The sequence below is a fragment of the Chamaea fasciata genome, unplaced genomic scaffold (assembly GCF_029207755.1).
Source record: "Chamaea fasciata isolate MVZ Bird 193981 ecotype frontalis unplaced genomic scaffold, bChaFas1.0.hap1 SCAF_1, whole genome shotgun sequence".
Taxonomy (NCBI): Eukaryota; Metazoa; Chordata; class Aves; order Passeriformes; family Sylviidae; genus Chamaea; species Chamaea fasciata.
This window is the reverse complement of record NW_027094086.1, coordinates 103,144,517-103,163,369: the sequence shown is the minus strand read 5'-3', so window position 1 is coordinate 103,163,369 and position 18,853 is coordinate 103,144,517. Positions and strand designations below refer to the sequence as shown.

Below are 18,853 nucleotides of genomic sequence, written 5' to 3'. Positions count from 1 at the left end.
ACAGAATAGAATCAAATCTATTTCAGTCAGTAGTAGACAGACAGTCTACTTGTTTGGATTATGATTATCCATTTTTTTTACAGGGGAAAAAAAAAGTAGAAGTATTGATATTCATATCTGAGAGATTCATAGTTAGTCAACAAATGGAAATGAGAGGATGATACTATTTTAGTCTTATTTAAAGATTAGTAGTAATACAGACAGTTCCTGAAACTACTTTACATTGGTTAAATTTTTTGTAAACTTTAAAATTGAGAAAACAATCTGGTTTCCCTTATTTTTGAATGTGAATATACAGAGACAGTTTCATTCAGAATAGCAGCACTATTCATGCAGGAGAAGATGTCTTAATCACATGAAAATAAGCACTCTGCATGATATGTTAACTTTTTCTGTTATGAACTGATAAGGAGCAAAAAGTGATGAATAACTTGAGAGTCATCAAAGTAGTCTGACTTCAGAACTCAGTTGAGTAAACAGAGAGCTAGTTTCAACAGTTTTATTATGGGATCAGGTAAATATTTAGCATCCACTCTTGTGAGAGTATAAGTTTCATGTCCAAGAGAGAGCTTTGTGGTTGTTTGCTCAGTGCTCTCATCTTCCCCACAGGAGAATGAGAATAAAATAATAATTACTCATGAATGTAATACAAGCTGCACATTCAATCAAGTCCCCTGAGCAAACTAATGCATGTAAGAAAAAGCAAGAAATTAATTTCCACACAAAGATTTTGCCCACGACTTTCATAAATTATAGATTACTCCATTTGATTAAGCTATTCCTTTATTAGTTATGTTGTAGCAGACTGCAAAAAAGTGCAAAGATTTTTCCAAAACAACTTGTAACATTATCTAAATAATGTTTTAAAAGCTTGCTGCTGTAATCAACTTTTCTTCACATCCTTTCCCTGCTAAGCTTACCAGATTTTAAACATTAGCAGGTGTGTGCCTTGATGGCAGGAACCCCTGTAGCTGTGGCCTCATCTTTTAAAAAAGGATGTTAAAGTACCTGAATGCATCCCGAGAAGGGCAACGAAGATGGTGAAGGGACTGGAAGACAGAGAGCCGGAGAGAACCAGGGCACAAGTGGTGCCTATCAGGTGCAATGCAGGCAAGAACAGAGCCATGGGGACCCAGAGGAGTCCTGACAAGGACCGTGCTCAGTGTCACCAAGGACAAGAAGCAACCCATGGGAGACACCCCTGGGCTCACCCTGGAAGTCTAGAAAGCTTCCTCCCACCAGATGGGAGGCCCAATGGAAGCAGGTGGTGCCTTAAGTTTTAGCTTTCATGTTTTTCAGATTCTGTGCTGCCTAGGGGTGTAGTTCTGAGCCTCATATTAAGTGCTCATAGGCTCTCTTCCCAGAGTAGTTAGACAAAACAAATCCTTTTCCTGCTCAAGACCAAGGACAATGAGTACAACTTTCAGGCCTAAAAGCATAAACAGCAGTGGATTGAAGAAGGAAAAGAAGAAGGATGATACTTCACAACCCAAAGCTGTAATTGGACAATTAAACCCCAATATGCAAATAGACCAAAACTTATAAAAGTTTAAGACCTCATGACAGGTCATCTATTTTGTGACCATTTTAATTTCACCTTGGGCATAGTCCTGGTCAGGCTCTTGTCCGGCCCAAGGTGTATCATAAAGGCCTTTTAATAATATCTACTTTATTCTCTAGCTCTGTCCAGTCTCTCTCTGTTTCAGGTCAGCCTTCCCAAGGCATCACAAGCATCTGGTCAAAATAGGGCAAAGGAGGCCATGGGCTGGGGTCAGTGCTGCAGAGGAAGGCAAAAGGCACTGCAGGGGACAAGAGGCTGCTCATCTTCATGGGGCATGAGCAGCAGGCAGCAACCTAGCCAAGAACGTTCCGAGAAAACCTTAACATCACATGCTTGATACTGCAGAGGAAAGCAAAAACCTACCAAGGGCCAGTGCCAGTCTTCCCCAGTGGAAAATTCCTTCCTGATCCCAAAGGTGGTAATCACCTATTCCCCAATACCTGAACAATACAAGACCTGCCTCCTGATCCCACACACTGGGCATGCCTCCCGAGAGAAGCCTGACTTCTATTCTGCCCCACCTAGGGCAATGTTGAAGTCTTCCAAGAATGAACAAATGCCCTTGGCCTGATCCACCTTGGGAGCAAGAATCCTTCCTGTACCTGGCAGGGCACCAGAGTGTGCTCTAAGCACTGGGATGCCTTGCATCACACCTCTGCACCTCTTTTCTTATGACTGCTGCCCCTGGCTCCACACAGAGTAAGAGGACAGGGTGTTCTGCAGTGTTCCTTAAGGCACTCCCTTTGTGTTGCCATGGCTATGGAGCTGAAAAAAGATTTCAGTTCCTCAGGTAAGCTTTTAAGGGGACCCTGTTGGGAGCTGGTTTTGTAGGGGAGCACCACCAGAAGACCTGCTCAGCCTCGTGTTCTCCCTCAGCTTCAAATGATCCTACCAGCTCCTCAAGGACTTCTCTCATGTATTCGGGCTGGTTCCAGGCCAACTACCAGATGGGAGGCGTGATGGAAGCAGGTGATGCCTTAAGTTTCAGCTTTCATGTTTTTCAGATTCTGTGTTGCCTAGGGGTGTAGTTCTGAGCCTCATATTAAGTGCTAGTAAGCTCTCTTCACAGAGTAGGTAGACACAACAAGGGTGACGGGGTCCTACACTCACAATTCCACTTGCAACAGCCTCATCCTCCATCCAGCATCCTTAGAGGAGGAACTTTGGGATGCTGGCCCCAAGGCAGTCCCTGTGCCAGGAGGCCCAGGGTTCTGTCCCTCTCCTTGGTGGGTGACTGTGCACTGGGAACAGCTGCTGGGCGACAATGATGCATTTTCTGCCCCTTGGCTCCCAAGAACAAACCCCGTGCTGCTACCTTTCTTTCAGGCTGTGGAGAAAAACAATCCTGCAGCTCAGAGGCTACCTCTAGTATCTGTCAAGTTATGCAGAACTCTGCATTACATAATCCTCCTCCTCCAAAGTATACCTAAATATTTACTAACTTAGCTCTTGTAGTACTGTAAGAGATGGTCTGAAGATCCCTCATCTGCCTCATGACCATCGTCAAGGACAGAGACTGAAACCCCTAAAAGGGACTTCAAAATCTCAACGCAGGAGTTCTGGCCTGGCTGAGGTGGGATGTTGGCCAAGTGCTGCCTGCAGGTGTGTTTGATGGAAAAACCCAGCACTCATATCGGAACATCAGAACCTGAGCAGAAACAATGGGCAAGTCATGGTGAAGTGACTGTGCCTGCTGACTTGTACTGGTTGACACTGTACCTGCTGATGACCGACTTATTCTGAGTTCTCTAGATGAACACACTGCAATGATTTCCCCCACCTGTTTGGCCAGCTGCCTGTTGCTTCAGTGAGGACTATAAGAACCTCTGAGTTAACCACAGACTTTGTGATCACCCTACTGGAGAAACTCACGTCTATAGGCATCTTCAAAAGCCTCGAGGACTTGACCCTCCACGTTGGTACCTATAATCCCCTTCCCCTCTTTTTCTTACTTACTATTCTCTTTTCTCTCCCCACTATCGCATTTGTTGGCACTAAATAAAGGTGCATTTGTGATTGAATAAACTGAATTTGTCCCCCACTGTGTCTTTTGAGCTCTGAGATCCCTCAAACGAACCATCACGAACCCTGCTTGTGTGAGCGGATCGTGACAAGCACAAACAAGTATTTTTCATGACCAAATAATCCACTTTCTGAAGAAAATTATTTCACTGGCCTACATTTTTAAATAATAATGATAAACAAAAATAGTATTCCTTAGAGCTAAAATGAAAGACTTTTTTCCTCTCTGTGCAGAGCTTATATAGGACTAAATAGAAGACAAAGAGCAACTGAGGATATTCTGAGATTTCTAAATGTTTGGGCATCCAGCTACAAGATGATGTACAACCCACATAGTTATGTGAAAGAGTCTCATAATAATATTATTGACTATTGTAACCTGTGTAATATAGGGTAAAACTGAAAAAAACCTCACATGGCAAAGGCAATAAAATAGCATTCAAACCATCTGCATCTCAAACTATTCCAACTTGTTTAAAGAGTTATTGATTACACTCTTAAATTATTTACCAGTGCTTTTTTTCTTTTTTTTTATGCTTCCATGACCTAATCACCATCTTATTCTGTCTTTCTGTTGTTGTCTTGGGGAGTCCTGTTCTAACTAATGACAGCTGGAAGGTCCAGCCAGTTTCTCAATGATAGCAAAGTACTGCATAGACTCAGTTAAATTTTCCAAGTTATTCAAATATTTCCAGCCACGTGCAAGGGACAAGGTTTGTTAACACATGGAAAACCCCAGTTTATTAAATTTTTAATATTCCTCAAACTTTATTTTCCCTGATTTTTACAATGTTCCCCACATCCCCTTTTTTGAGAATGGAGATTTTTTTATAGCAAAAAAATATTGCAAAAAACTAAGGAATACTTCAAAAAGAAAGCTAATTCAACTATTCCTATTTTGTGGTTAGCTCTGTAGAATTTGTAATGTCCTAGCTGTCTACTGATCTGTGTTAATAACGTGGCAGTTGTCTCTGTGTACTCTGGTACATAATGGACAAGTGCCACAGTATTAAAAGCCTTATCATCTGAGGTGTAATCTCTGCCTACAAAGCCACCTTTCTGGAATGAGATGGACCATTATGTAAACACACTTGAATCTCTCTCATTGAAAGGCAGCTTTCACCTCAATTTCTACATAAAAATTTTGTATGATTACAAAGAGATGTGGGAAGAAGAAGAGGAGAGGGAACAGACACAGGTGGGAAGTGCCTTCCAGCCACATAGCCAAGAATATCTGCAGGCTGTAGTTATGGCGTAGTTTCAGCCCTTCCCTAGTCCCACATAACTTCCTTTTTGTGAATTTGAATTGTAAAGACCTCAGCTGCAAAGGGGGTTTTGCTTCCAGTCAGGACACTGTTATAACATCTGTTCCTCATGAGGAGCACCGCTGGATAGCATCTGTCTGTCTGTCTAACCACTGACCTGGCAGAGGGAGTGGAAAAGCAGCAAGGAAGGGCAGAATCCTAAAGCCTGTGTAAAGATCCAGAAATTAAGAATTTTAATTCTATTTGTCATGATGATTTTTAAGTCCAAAAAAACTGTCTTGCTGTCAGTTACATTGTGGCCATATTTATGTACCAATTAGCTTCCTATGTTCTGTTATTTAGATGAGTTATTTCAAACTTTGATTGGCAATCAAAAATAAATTGACAGAATGTGGCTGTATGGGATTAAAGCTGAATGCTGGCACTCTGTGATACAGAGTGTATCCCCACAGCAGGTAAGTAATAATCACCCAGAAATGTTCTGCTGCTTGTATCTGATTGCTTAAATTAATCTTTAGTGTGAAATTATACTCAAATACTGGCATCAAATTTATCTCACTGTGTTACAGAGAGAATCACACTGTTTACACATTCATAAAACAGCCACGTTAAAATTTTTCATTTGCCCCCCCCCCCCCCCCCCATTTTTTCACATGGAACACAGAAATTTTCATTAAAATTGGCTTCTGTGCTGCATAATCTCCAATGGCAGATTTTACACTGTATTTTGAAGTCCTTTTAGCATTCCCTCATTGTGATTTTGTGATTAAAATCCATAATTCTAGACGTAATAAAGTCAGGAAAACTTTGGAATTCTCCGAGACTGCCGGGATAAATTAGCTGTGAGTAATAATTCCTGTTCAATGTCCTGTGCTTAAATCTGAAAGTACAACAGTACCATCTGGACTGTAACAGCGAGTTAGGCTGTAAATGTTAAGAAGGTGAAAAGGGACCTGTGCTGTCACAAGCAATGCAGCATGAGGATCACTGTGACGATGCAACTACCACTGCTAATGCAATTATAGGTAATTAAGAGACAGAAAAAGGAATGAATATTATTTTTTTTATCAGCAGCATTTTAACTGCCTATAATTATACATACCTGCATGAAATTATATGCATTTATACAATTCAACTACTGGTAAAAAGAGAATGTTCCTTAGCATTGGTGATCCCCTGTAATTAGATCTCAGCTTGCAATCTTTGCAACAAAAAAATACTCATGTGAGGAGGGGAAGACAAAATAAAAAGACACTGGTTCAACAGTTGTATCTCCCAAGTACAAGTATAATACTCTAACATCACTGTTCTTCTCATATTTTTCAAAACTGCTGGAAATAAAATTCAGAACTGCCTTTTCCACGTCAGGCCAGAGTTTAGCTCTGCAGAACCTGGGATTTTGGACGCAGTTACCCTCTGGCAGGTGCAACCTAAAAACTCAACAAACCCTCACTAACTTTTGTTATGTTCTTGCTGAGACAACTCTCCCCTCCTTACTAACCGCTCTGCCTATTGATGAAAAACAGCACCATTTACAACTTCACCTTTTGTCCCCCGAACCAAATGACTGAAGCCTGCAGTAGGAATAATTCAATGTGACAGCTTATCTTTTTGCCCAGTGGGGGTCTTTTCTGAAGTGCGGCTATGAAAGCAATTTCCATGTTGATTATGATGACTGAAGCCTTTATGATTCAGATCCAAACTAGTTTATGAAAGCGGGAGGATCCCACTATGACAAGCCACAAGTATCTTCCCCTTTCAAAGGAAGTGAAATTGAGTTGATATATAGCACACATGGTACTTGGATTCTTTAAAAGAAAGCCACATAAAAATGTTATATATAACGACATATTGTAGCAGAAGTACTTGTAAACTCTTATTTGCAGATGTTAATAAGACAGCCATGAAAATCCAGTCTGATCTAAAGCTTGGCATTGTAACCTCTCAGCCAAAGTGTGAAAATCCAGTCTGATCTAAAGCTTGGCACTGTCGCCTCTCAGCCAAAGTGTTTGTTCTGAAGTGCAGAGTAATGAGAAATAAACTTGGTCATGGGAAAACAACAATCTTGACTACATCTCAGTCATTGAAAAGAACAAAGCTAACCCTAAGAAACTTATTCCAATACTATTGCAATTTCCTGTGACTATGCAATTGCTACTCTGCTTGCAACACAATCTTCCTGAGCTTAAAAAGCATAAATGTAAGACACAGTTTTAACTTTTACGAGGATGATATCAGTGCCCAAGGTGGTAGAAGACAGAAACAGACTGAGATTATGTTAATATTATATAAGTATAATATATATATATATATATGTATATATTTATATATAACATGCAAAGAAACTATAAATACATACATACGTAAGCATAGGTAACACACAGTTATTTATGCTAAACTCTGTTATGAATACAGATGTGTGTATATATATATATATATATATGTATAATAAACCTAATATGTAATACGTAAAAATTTAGAAACCATAGTAATATTTTCATATCATAAAAGACCACTACATGCAACTTTTATGTGGCACATGGAATTATATGCAATATTTGGATGTATATTACGCATTATAAAAAGAAATTGCTTCTAAATAGTAACTTCTGTGAGAAGCTAACTTCCAAAATAAGCTGCTCAGTGTATAGGAAGCCTTAAGTCTTGTATTTCATAAATGTATCATAAAGCTTTGATGCTAATTAACTTTCATTGTAAGTTAATTGTAATCACATCATAATATATTTAAAACCTTAATTCTGATTAACTTCACCATAATAATGGATCTTTTTCTAATAGAAACTGGCATAAATGGGTTCAATCACTGAGATCAATACAAATTGTTGTATAACCTTAAATGTATCCATTGGAGGAAAAGCAGAGACTTAATTGGCTGTATCTTCACATCCTTTTTTTTCAAGTCGGTTTACATTTCCAAAACCAAATATTCAAAATAAAACCAAGTAATACAAAATGACAAATACTGACCACAGAAATTCTTTATAATTTCAGATATGTGTGAGGAGACAGAACAAACTTCATCCCCACGACACCAGCTTGTCACATGCTCTTTTCATTATGACTTCAATCTTCAACAGAATCAATATAAATTGGCCTGAGAGCAACTCACTGGTACACTGCAAATTACATCCTTTAACACTGAGACTACTGCAGTGGTATACTGGCTCTCGCTGGGGTGGGGTCACTAAATTGATCTTCTTCTCAGCAGTCCATGGGTGTTGTGTTTCCCAGGTGTGCTTAAACCACGCTGGTACCAGACCACTCTCGGCTGCAGCTCAACAGCACTTGGGCAGAAGCATCCAAGGCTTCTCTCCACATCCTTCCCTTTAAAGGCCAGGAGGAGGGGCAGGGTAAGAGGTTAGATAAGGACATAGCTGGGATAGCTGAGCCAAACTGAGACTTCAGAAGCAGGGATTTGGAAGCAGTTTCCTGTGGGAAATCCCATACTGTACAACAGCATGCCCAGAAATAAAACCTCAGAATGGAAGAGGAAAGAAGTATGTTTAATGTTATGGAGTTTCTCTTCCATAACAACCACTACATTTGCTGAGATGAGGCTCTGCTTTCCAGGGAACAGCTGGACATTTGCTTGCTGATGTAAAACAGTGAACAAAATTCTCTTTCTGCTTTGCTTACACGTGCAACTTTTTCTTTTCCTATTAAACTGTCTTCTTAATCCATCAGTCTTTTTGCCTCTCTTCTGTTTTTCTCCCCGTCTCTCAGGACAGGGAAGAGAGCTAAAGGTAGGGTGGGTGTTTGGCTCCTGGCCATGGTCAACCTACCACAACTCATTTAGTGCAAATGGATGCCTATATTTCAGGAAGAGAAGGCATTTTGCAAGATCAATGTTATATTTTGTTTTTTTCACAGTAGCACCTATCTCTGAGAGTCTCTTAAAATGAAGTAGGAAATTAAAAGAACACGCATTTCTTTACCACAGCTATGCAGATATTTGCTGATGATATCCAAAAGCACTGAGCCAGCAGAATATCTGTCCTTGGAGATATACAAAGCTCAACTGGTCCTGAGTAACCTGATGTAGCTTTGAAGTTGGCCCTGCTTTTAGAGGGTGACATGTACATAGGTAGTTGATTATTACCTGAATTTTTCCAGGGTTCTCTGATCTAGTACTCCTTGCTCCTTTCAGAGCCACTATTTGAAAAAGCCATTTTCAGCTTTCCAGCAGGCTTGCAATGGCTTTAATGTAAAGTAGTTTTCATGATAAGCCAAGCCACCTGCATTCAGAAGTTGGACTACTTGGTTTTTCTGTCTTTCCTGGTATTTTCTTTTTTTCACCGACAAAGAAACCATTAATCAGAAGCAACAAATATGAATACAGGTAAGTGCTTGAAAAGATAGTGTCAAAGAAAAAGGCTGCCCTAATTCTCAATAACTCTTCTCACAATGGAAAAAACCAAACCCTGTAAACATTAATTAAGTTTGAGCATTTATTGCATTCACTGGTGCGCAAGCATGCAGACCTGCTTTAGTTCTCTGAGGAACACAGGGAAGCCAGAAGGGGCTGAAGGCAGGAACCACAACTTCTAGTTGCAAAAAGGTCTCCATAACAGTCATCTAAGAAGCAGACAAAATGAGTGAGGAGTTTCCTCTGTTCAAGGCAGCCATATATACATATATAGGCTGAGCCTGACTTACAAGAACTTTTCACCTCCTCCTCTGCTGATGAGTGGAGAGATTTGAGAGTTGCTTTGCACTGCACCCTACACAGTCTACAATTTAAAGCCATCATCTCCCTCACCCAAGAATGGTTCCCACTGCTGAAAAGATAGGGCCATCTTGACATGATCACTGGCATTGTCAGGACCCTCTTTTCTGTATATTTTCAGAATATGAAGGATGTGTCAGTGTACCAGAGTATGGGTGATCTCTCCACAGCTTACCTGTCAATAATGGCACACATGTCAATGGTGACATTGGCAAAGCTTCCCAGCTCGCCTTGCTCCACGGCATGCAAATCCACCAGCTGATCATCCACATGGATACTCTGCATGCACCCTTGAAAAGAATGCTCAAACAGCGAGTGATCCGAGTCATTCATCTGTACAGGAAACCCTGCAGAGAAGCAAAGTAAAGAGCATTATTAACCTCATTTACCATGACTTAAGCCAGGATTTTTTCAAAGGAAAAGAAACACAGGTTTCCTGGATGAGGGTGGGAAAAAAGGCAACGTATTAAGGAAGTATTAAATAAAATAAATATTAATAAAGTTATTAATTTACATTGCAATGCTATTAATTTAAGTAATTGTCAACTAACTGAAAGAATTTATACAGTACAGCTGATTATTCTTTTTTTTTTTTGTCTAAAGGATGGAAGTTTTCTGCTACTTTCTCCTCGAGTCCTCTCTGCTGCTTCTTATTCCTTCTTTCTCATATAAATATTCTTAGAGTAGGAAAAAGATTTATCTTCTTGCTATATTTTAGAACTCACATTCTAATTCCTCTGATTTTTTTCACTAAAAATGCAGCCTTGAGGGAAATTTCCAGTTCAGCCTTCTCTAGAGCTAGGTTTCCAGTCTTTGTTACTTTGTCTTTTTTTTTCATGGGCAAAGAATACTTGTGCTGGAATCTTTCTGTAAACTTGAAAGCAGTCCTAAAATCTAATGTCCTGAATCACTTCTGAGGAATCTGAGGACATTCTGTAGCATTTTCAGTTTTTTTCTGAATACATTCATTTTCTTGTGTATTTGGAGGTGGTTTACAAGAGATGAGAATGACTTAGTGTCTTGCACAAGCTAAAAGGCAGAGATACAGAGCATGTTTGTATGCTATTGTTTAACTGCATGCCCTTCAGAAGTGCATGTGTCAGTTTATTTGAGAAAAATGTCCTTGATAAGACAGTGGAGAGACCCATTCACTACTTATAAATCTTTAACAATGTAGTCCCTGAAAAAGACAGAATCCATTTAAGATAGGAGCAAGAAGGAAGAGAGAGGGAGGAATGACAGTTTATTGAAAAGAAAAGAAGGTAAAGAAGGTAGAAATCCTGAAAAAATTGTAATGGTGTTGCAGATTTCAGCTAGGTAGATGGCCAGCCATGCAATACTTGTCTGACAAGGGTAAAATATCACATTTAAAATAACACATTTGCTGTGGTGGCTAAGACAGATTTTACAACTCCCATTCCTTCTCCAATTTTTTTATCCACCTTGTCAATCTCCAATGCCTTATGGCCTCTTCAATAGCATTTATGGAGACAGGATAATAAAAGTTTATCAAACTGACATTATTTGAACAGAAAAAAGTGATGAACATAATTTTATTTTTTTCTCCTGAATACAGTTTTTCACATGCCACATAAATAGTTGAATTGCCTCAAAAAGAGGGCAACAAGTGGAGAAACAAGCAAGAGATGCTTGAGGTCAGATGATGACTAATACAGCACCTATTACCAAAAAAACCCCACAACTCATTACACATAAGTCCTTGCCAAAGTCTAATAAAGATACATTTTGACTAAAAGGCTTTTGCCTAAGAGATTTCATATCATCATTAATACTTTTTAAAATTTTCTAAAGTGATGCTGCCCATCGGCTAAATTTACTTTTGGTAGCTTCTAAACTTCCCTGATTCATTTAAGTATGGACTCCAGACTTCACTGGCGGTGGCACAGAATTTATTAGGGATGCTATTAACCTGGGACAATGCTAAAAGTTCTGACAGGTATCAAGGAAGCTGGGCTTGCCTTGAGGTTGTATCACCTCTGGACTAAAATTATGACACTATTACAAGGAGCCATAACCTGCTATGAGACATACATATAACCACGTCACTCTTGGTTACACACATTCGATGCAGAAGGAAAAGCTCCTTGGGGATCCCCCAAATGCCTAACTAGCACATAATAAGCTCTTCAGATCAAATGCCCAGAAAACCCCAGCCAACCACCCAGCCAACCAACCAACCAAAATTTCTAATCATGGACTGTAGGAATTGTTATTTTGGACAGGCAGAAAAATCAAGCTGTAAGGACATGACCTAAATTGTCTTTCCAGCATGGCATTGGCTAGTGACTTATCTGATGAAAATAGAAGCGGGCTTTCAGAATCCTGCCACCTACATTTTTTAAGTTGTTCTTACTAGTGACTGATTAAATTGATTTATGTGAGGCTTTACAGACAACAGTAGAGAGAGACAAAAGTGCAAGTTAGTTCTGTGTTGTTTGGTGGATGCAAGCCCAATATTTGTATGGTCTTACCAGGCACTTTCCTCAGTTATATTTAAACAACTTACTCTTTCAGTATAATTTTCTTAGTTTTTAAACTATTACTGAACCCTAGAAATCCTCCCAAGTAGGAATCTCCCAAATAAAACAAAGCATATTTTCATTTAGATCTTTAGTACAGTACCAGAGCGGGGCAGGAAACCCGCATATCACCTTTGGGTTCAGAGCAGTTCCACAATTCCTTTGGTTTAAATATTAAATTCAAGTTAATCAGTACTAGAGTAAACAATAATATTCATGTAAACCCTTCAAAGCCAAGGAAATTATACAGATATATCTGAATATAAGGAAAGATTATCCACCATCCTACAAACACTAACTGAAAAATAAGATCAAAACTGAGAGCCACAATTCATTGTTCACATCAGAAAGAGTATGAACCAAATATCTTATTACAAATGTATTATTTGATTCCACAATTTGAGACCATTCCAGAACTGACTGCAGAGGTATTTCAATATTCTCTGCCTCACTGCATCTGAAGTGTGCACTATATTAGTGCACAGCTATTATTGCTCTCTGACATGTTCTGGTTTGCTACTGGTTGAACCTGGACACAGAAAAGCAGTAGCTGGGTCCCTCAGCCTCAGTGGAGATCCCATGTCATTGGGTTTCCTGACTGGGGCAGAAGGGAGTTGTGGGATGGAGTGGCTGGAAGTGGCAGCTTCTCCTCCCCTAACTACAAAAATCAAGCTTTTGTCCATTATCCAAGAGAGTGGTGTACACTGAGTATTAAATCAATTTGGGATTCCGAATGTTTCTGTATCTATCAAAACTATAATTTTCCCATGAAAATGTCTTTGTTTGCCTGTCTTGCTGCTATTCCCTTTGCTGTTTCTAGTCATGTAAGAAACTGAAAGAGGCAGGAGTTTTATGCCCTAGTACAGCACATTTCATAACATGTCTGTGGGGCTGATTGAGTGTCAAAGCATTTCAGTCATGCTATACTCTAACAGATATGCTAAGAGGTAATTTCAAAAAACAATTTCCACTCCACAGGGAATAGAAGAATAGGTTTTTTCAACCATATGCTTCTCACAAAAAAGAAGAAAAGCAGCTAGATAAGCCTTACCCACATTGTTTTTGAACTATCAGGTATACAGTCTAATGTCCATTAATTAAGTGACACCTGGACATTTAGGACTATTCTGGGGCAAGAATCATTTGGGACAAAGCTTCTTCCTCAAATGCAAACCTCAAAATGACCTAGTACCTTGTGGTTTTAATTCAGTATACAAGACAATGTCTTTCCCTTCCAGATTCCCATTATTGAGACATGATTCACTTTCTCATCCTTCCCACAGTGAATGAAATTTTAAATAAATGAAGTTCTCTAACTAAAGCTGACAGTAATGCTGACACTAGGAAGGCTAAGTAATGGATGAACAATTTGGACAACGCTTCATTGATCTTCTTGTTGACAAGAAACTATGTACATTTTCAAAATGCACATAAAATTCAGTTTGCACAGTCCAAAGCAATGTTCATGCTTATGCTTACAAACACAACTCTAAGTCACGTAGACTCCATTATCCTGTAATTTCTGATGTAAAGAATCTCTACATTACCTTTTTTTTAAAATTTTTCATATTTAAAGACCACAAAGAGAGGGAATATACCTCAAAAGTCCATACATGGATGAAATCTGAATCTGCCAATGTTCAAGAAAATTGTTTCCAGGACTTCATTCTGATGTACTGAACACAGAACAGCCAAATTACAGATCCAGCTCCTGATTTTAGTTCAAACTTTCAATAAAAATCAGAAAAGGTAGAATTTAAATGAATGCTTTTTTTTTGTTAAAAATCACTTTAATATAATAAGATAAATGATTAAATAAACTATTAGAAATACAATAAAACCTATGAAATTAAAAACATATCCCTTTTTCAGTGTGAAGATCTATTAGGTATCTTTTTGAATCAGCTGATTAAGGTTCTACCAAAGGCATTCTAAAAAAGGAAGTTGAAGGAAGAATACATTCATGGTATTCGTACATTCAGGTTCATGTTATAATAACAGAAGAATGTATATGTGCACTACTCATTTCTGAGATCTGACCTAAGAATGAAATATCACACTAGATTCTGGATGTACAATCAGAGATTATTTTGTACCCCTATATTAAACACTCAGATTTTCTTTGAAATGTAATGCAAATTATATTGAAACAAGAAGGCAGTTCTTCTTTATGGCATGATGGTTTTGTTCCTTTTATATTATTTGTTAGTTAATGATGGGCCAACAATTTAATACAGATGATATTTGATTTTTTTAGTACAATAAATACACTTAATTCTAAAAAATAGTAACAAGTGTCTTTGATATCTAATCAGTAATCCATGTTTTCTTCAACTAGTTGCATGGGTAACTGGAGGAAAATCAATTTAAAAAATGACTGATTTCAAGTCTGGGGTTGTTTTTTTTTGGGGGGGGGTTTCAAGTATATGCCCAGGACTCCTGCTATGTAGGATGAGAGAAAGGAAACAAAGCTCTTTACCTGTCAGGATAAATAGCAGCACAGTATCACTGAAGGGTTAGTAGTCAAATTTTATATATATATCAAACATATATATAAGATGTTATTCTGAACCCACAGAACAAAATTCAAATTCAGTGCCTAACAATACTTAGACTGAAGATAGAGCTGATGTTTCAAATGTTAATAAATAGGAAAAGACTCTGAAAGAAAAGCTTGATCCACCCTCCTTATCCAGATTTACTGTAGTATTTTATCCTTATTTCAGTCAGACCAGAATGGAGCCCTAAGTGTCAAGTGGAAGACAGGCAGTACCTTTGGAAAACTAGAAGATTCCTGCTCCAAGAATATAAAATAAAAAAAATGCAGAGGGGATGAACAGCATGAATTAAAATAGTATTTTTTTTCAACATCTGCATTTCTGTAAAGATTGTTTTTAATTGTAGTTGTCTTTCTGTATTAGGAAATACAAGGACTAAGGATGGAGTTTATAATGACATTGGCATCCCACATTTAGCAACCATAAGAACTGTTCTGATAATCATAGAATCATATAATTAAAGATGAAAATAAACATGACTTTAGCATCTTTCAATTTGGTGGAATGTAGAAAGATAAACAAGAATAGGGACTACAGTTTGTATCTGTGTACTAGAAAGTCATCAACTTCTTGAATAAGTCATTTTCTAACAAATTGATCTTTACTTTGCTGTCATTGTTTAGCTTACGGAAATACAGAAGTTTATAGCAAGGCAGTGCATTCTATCCCAGAAAATCTAAATTGCTAACCTAAGAAACCCAAATGTGTCTCAATACACAGAGAAAAACAGAGTTTACTAAAGCTGGAGTTTAGAACAAGAAGATGATGTGCTTCTAGCACTCCTGGGGCACACGAGCCCCTTGGTAAAAACAAGCTAGCATTAATGAAGTCTCTGGTGGACTACCAAGAATCTTCTCTGCACATGTAATTTGTAATATGATGAAAAAGTTTAACTTGATCTCACAAGACTTGGCAGCACTCTCTACCAGTGGTATGATTCCTGATTTTTTATCTCACTTGGAAATCTGCTCTTCAGCCATACTTTCTTCTCTAAGAATGTTTTATCACCAGTTTTCTGCTTATTAATTGGAGCCAGTTCTGGAGAAACATTGGGATTCTGCAGTCTCTTCCTACACTATCACTCCTTAACTCCCAGCTACATTTCCTTTGGTGTATTGACACCGATTCAGCACCTGCAAGTTCTTGATAGACAGATTTTTTAAAAAGAAGCTTCTAAAATCTCTCTACTTGAGGTATGAAGAATACCAATACAGCATTACAGATTTCATTTATTGAGTGCCAGAGAAAATCTTGGGTTATGTGACCAAGCCATAGATATAGATCATGTAGGGCATAATAGGTTATCTGAACACATAATTATACTGGTATTGTTTATAAGTAGTCATTGAAGAAAGAAACAGGAAGATAAGAAAAAGTCCAAAAGATACTCAGATGATAAGAGCTGAGCAACCAGCTGTGAACAGAGTATCTCCAAGCCACAACACAACTTGCACAAATACTATTTTACACGATATTAAAAGCCTAGGATGAATGCACAAAAAAAAAAAAAAAAAGGTAGAGGAATATAATTTCGAAAGCACTGACAAAAGCATAATAAAAAGCCAGGCATACTGTCTTTGGAAGCAAACAGGGAAATTGCTGCCAGTAACAAGGGAAGGGTAAGACTACAGTATAATTTTCTCTTTTACCTGCTTTATTGATTCTGTGCTTCTCACAGATGACTGTGGATCTTAGTGTGAACAGCAGTGGACTTCTTAAGAACTGTTTTGAGACACTTTTCAAAATGGCTGGCCACGAAATTCAAGGCATACAAATATGTTTGGGGCTTCCAATCACTGTTGGGAAATGGCAGGTTTGCAACCCAGGTTGTATTGTGATGGTACCAGTACAGTTTGAAATGAACTGTCGTGGGTACTGAGGTACATCTCACCTTAAATTCTGATATCTCTTTCCTTTCCCTTTATTTTCCCATGACAAAGGAACTCATTTGTTTCTAACCTCAGTTAACTACAAATTTAATACCTCTCCTATTTTCAAAATCGCTTCCTGCAAAATACATAGACCATATAATTTCCAAATAAAGTGATTATCTGGAAGAATGTACCCAAGCACAGGTCTGTTCCCAGATCACATAGAAACTGGACTACAAGCTAAAAAAAAATTCCACGTGTTATACTGGTACTGGGAGCAAATCTCAACAATTTAGCAGAACACAAGCATGATTTTCATAAACAAGGAATTATTTCAGTCTTAATAAATACCGCAAGACATCCTAAATTGCTGTTTAAGTGGGTAAAATTCATATGCTATTTCAAATAATATTTAAATGGAAAAAAAAATTATGATAATTCAGAAAGACTTCTGCATTCAGAAAAGAAACTACTTATTAGTGTTCTCAGATAAAAATATTTAATGGAAAAAGACCTGTTTCAAGCAGGTATGACAATAGTCTATTTGAAAATTGCTGCTGAAGACTTTGCTTCTCTCAGAACCATATACCTTGCAAACCCAAGTATATACCAACAGTCACCAAAATATTTAAGATGAACCACCATTTAGTGGTGGATGAGAACAAATAAAATTATTGCATGAGACTGGTTTTAATGATTTTGTCTTAGACGTGGAGAAGATGAGCCTATCTCTCTCAGCTCCTCGATTGTGTGAAATTTAATGACTTCTCCCTCTTTATAGCTGTCTCTGAAGTTTTTTGGTTTTCTGTAGGTTGGATGAAAGCAAGTTTTTGCCCAGATATTTGAGTGTTTAAAAAAAAAAACAACTCAAAAACTTCTTGTCTAATGAGAAAAAAAAAAAAGACTAGATATTACTATCATGGTATGGTAGCATCTAGAAATGGGAGCATAAAATTAAAGACTTAGCTAAAATAGTGTCAAAAATACACATAGGTGTTAATATTTTTGAACACATAGGTGTTCAAATCACAACAGAAATAAATCAGATATTATCTACTCAATGCACAGATAAGTTTCCAGCTTTTTTTTGACTCGCTGTTCTACTTCCCTTGTGTTGTGTTTTTTTTTTTTTCCTTTTTCTCCAGAAACCACTTCATTTTTCCGGTTGTTAAATACTTCTAATTCCTGCCTACTTCAATTGAGTTTTAGAGTAGTCAGCCACTAAGGGCATAAAAAAAGAGTTCTCAGTAAAAGGAGAATAAAAAGACAAACAACTAGCTTAAAATAAAAGAGAAAATTTGACATACATTTAATCCTTTACTTAGAAAATAGCAGTGAAGAAAAAAAATGAGGGCACTGAGATTGTAATAAAGTTAATATAAATAACACCATTAAATGGGAAACAAATGAAAAACAGCCCATAATGTTTGAAAAATTTCACTTATTGTGAGGCATTTAAGCACAGCTTTATGCTTTTAGTACAAAGCCAATTCTGTTTCCTGGCAGAGTAACATTTAAATAAATTAATAAAACATTTTTTATTTCATCTGACAAATTAAAAACAACAAAAAATGTCTTCTGTTGTTTTAAGATGAAGGTTTTATTACCTTTATATGTCAGTTTCCATTATTAAAAATGTTGTGCGTGCATGGCTGAAAACATAAAATATGAAAGCAGAAAGAGGACTATTTTGGAGTAAACTCAGGTGTTCTGATAGTCATTTTTAGATAATTCTTCAAATAACATAAGATCAATGGCAGCAAGTTTCAATTATCACTTTCTGACTTGCAGAGAAATAAGAATGATGACTATTACCAGTCTTGGCTAATTTAAGTCAATCTAACACTTTACTGCAATTTCCATCTTATTTTATGGGATATGATAAAAAATACAGAAAGCCACATAATGATTAGATTGTAGAAAATTTGTACATTACTCATACAATACATCTATCATAGGCTTTCTATTTTATAAAAAAGAAAATTATTGTACACTAGATTTTCAAAGTTGCTGCTACTTCACTTAAACCAGCAATACCCAATGAAGAAAAAAATTTAGATATTTTCAGAGATAATTACAGTTAGGCAAATGGAAGCAGCATAAAATACTCTATCCCTATTTACTGCTTTTAAGAGCTGTAGAGTGTGGATATTGCAGTGTTGGCATTAATTGTTGTTGGGGATTAGGTTTGTTCCTTCTTTCTCTAAAGAATTTTTTCCCCATAAGTTACCAAGGAGACCAAGTGTTGGATACTTGAGAGTACTTAACCGAAACAAAGAGGTGGACAAA

At 37.5% G+C, this 18,853-nt stretch overlaps 1 protein-coding gene across 1 annotated transcript in view; it reads right to left on the bottom strand.

Moving 5' to 3' along the window:
• The window catches only part of CNTNAP2 (contactin associated protein 2), a 765,857-nt gene that overhangs the window by 393,990 nt on the left and 353,014 nt on the right, over positions 1 to 18,853 (bottom strand). The window contains exon 11 of the mRNA XM_066189178.1: positions 9,771 to 9,942. Within this exon, the coding sequence (XP_066045275.1) occupies positions 9,771 to 9,942 (172 nt within the window). The remainder of the gene's footprint in view (positions 1 to 9,770; positions 9,943 to 18,853) is intronic.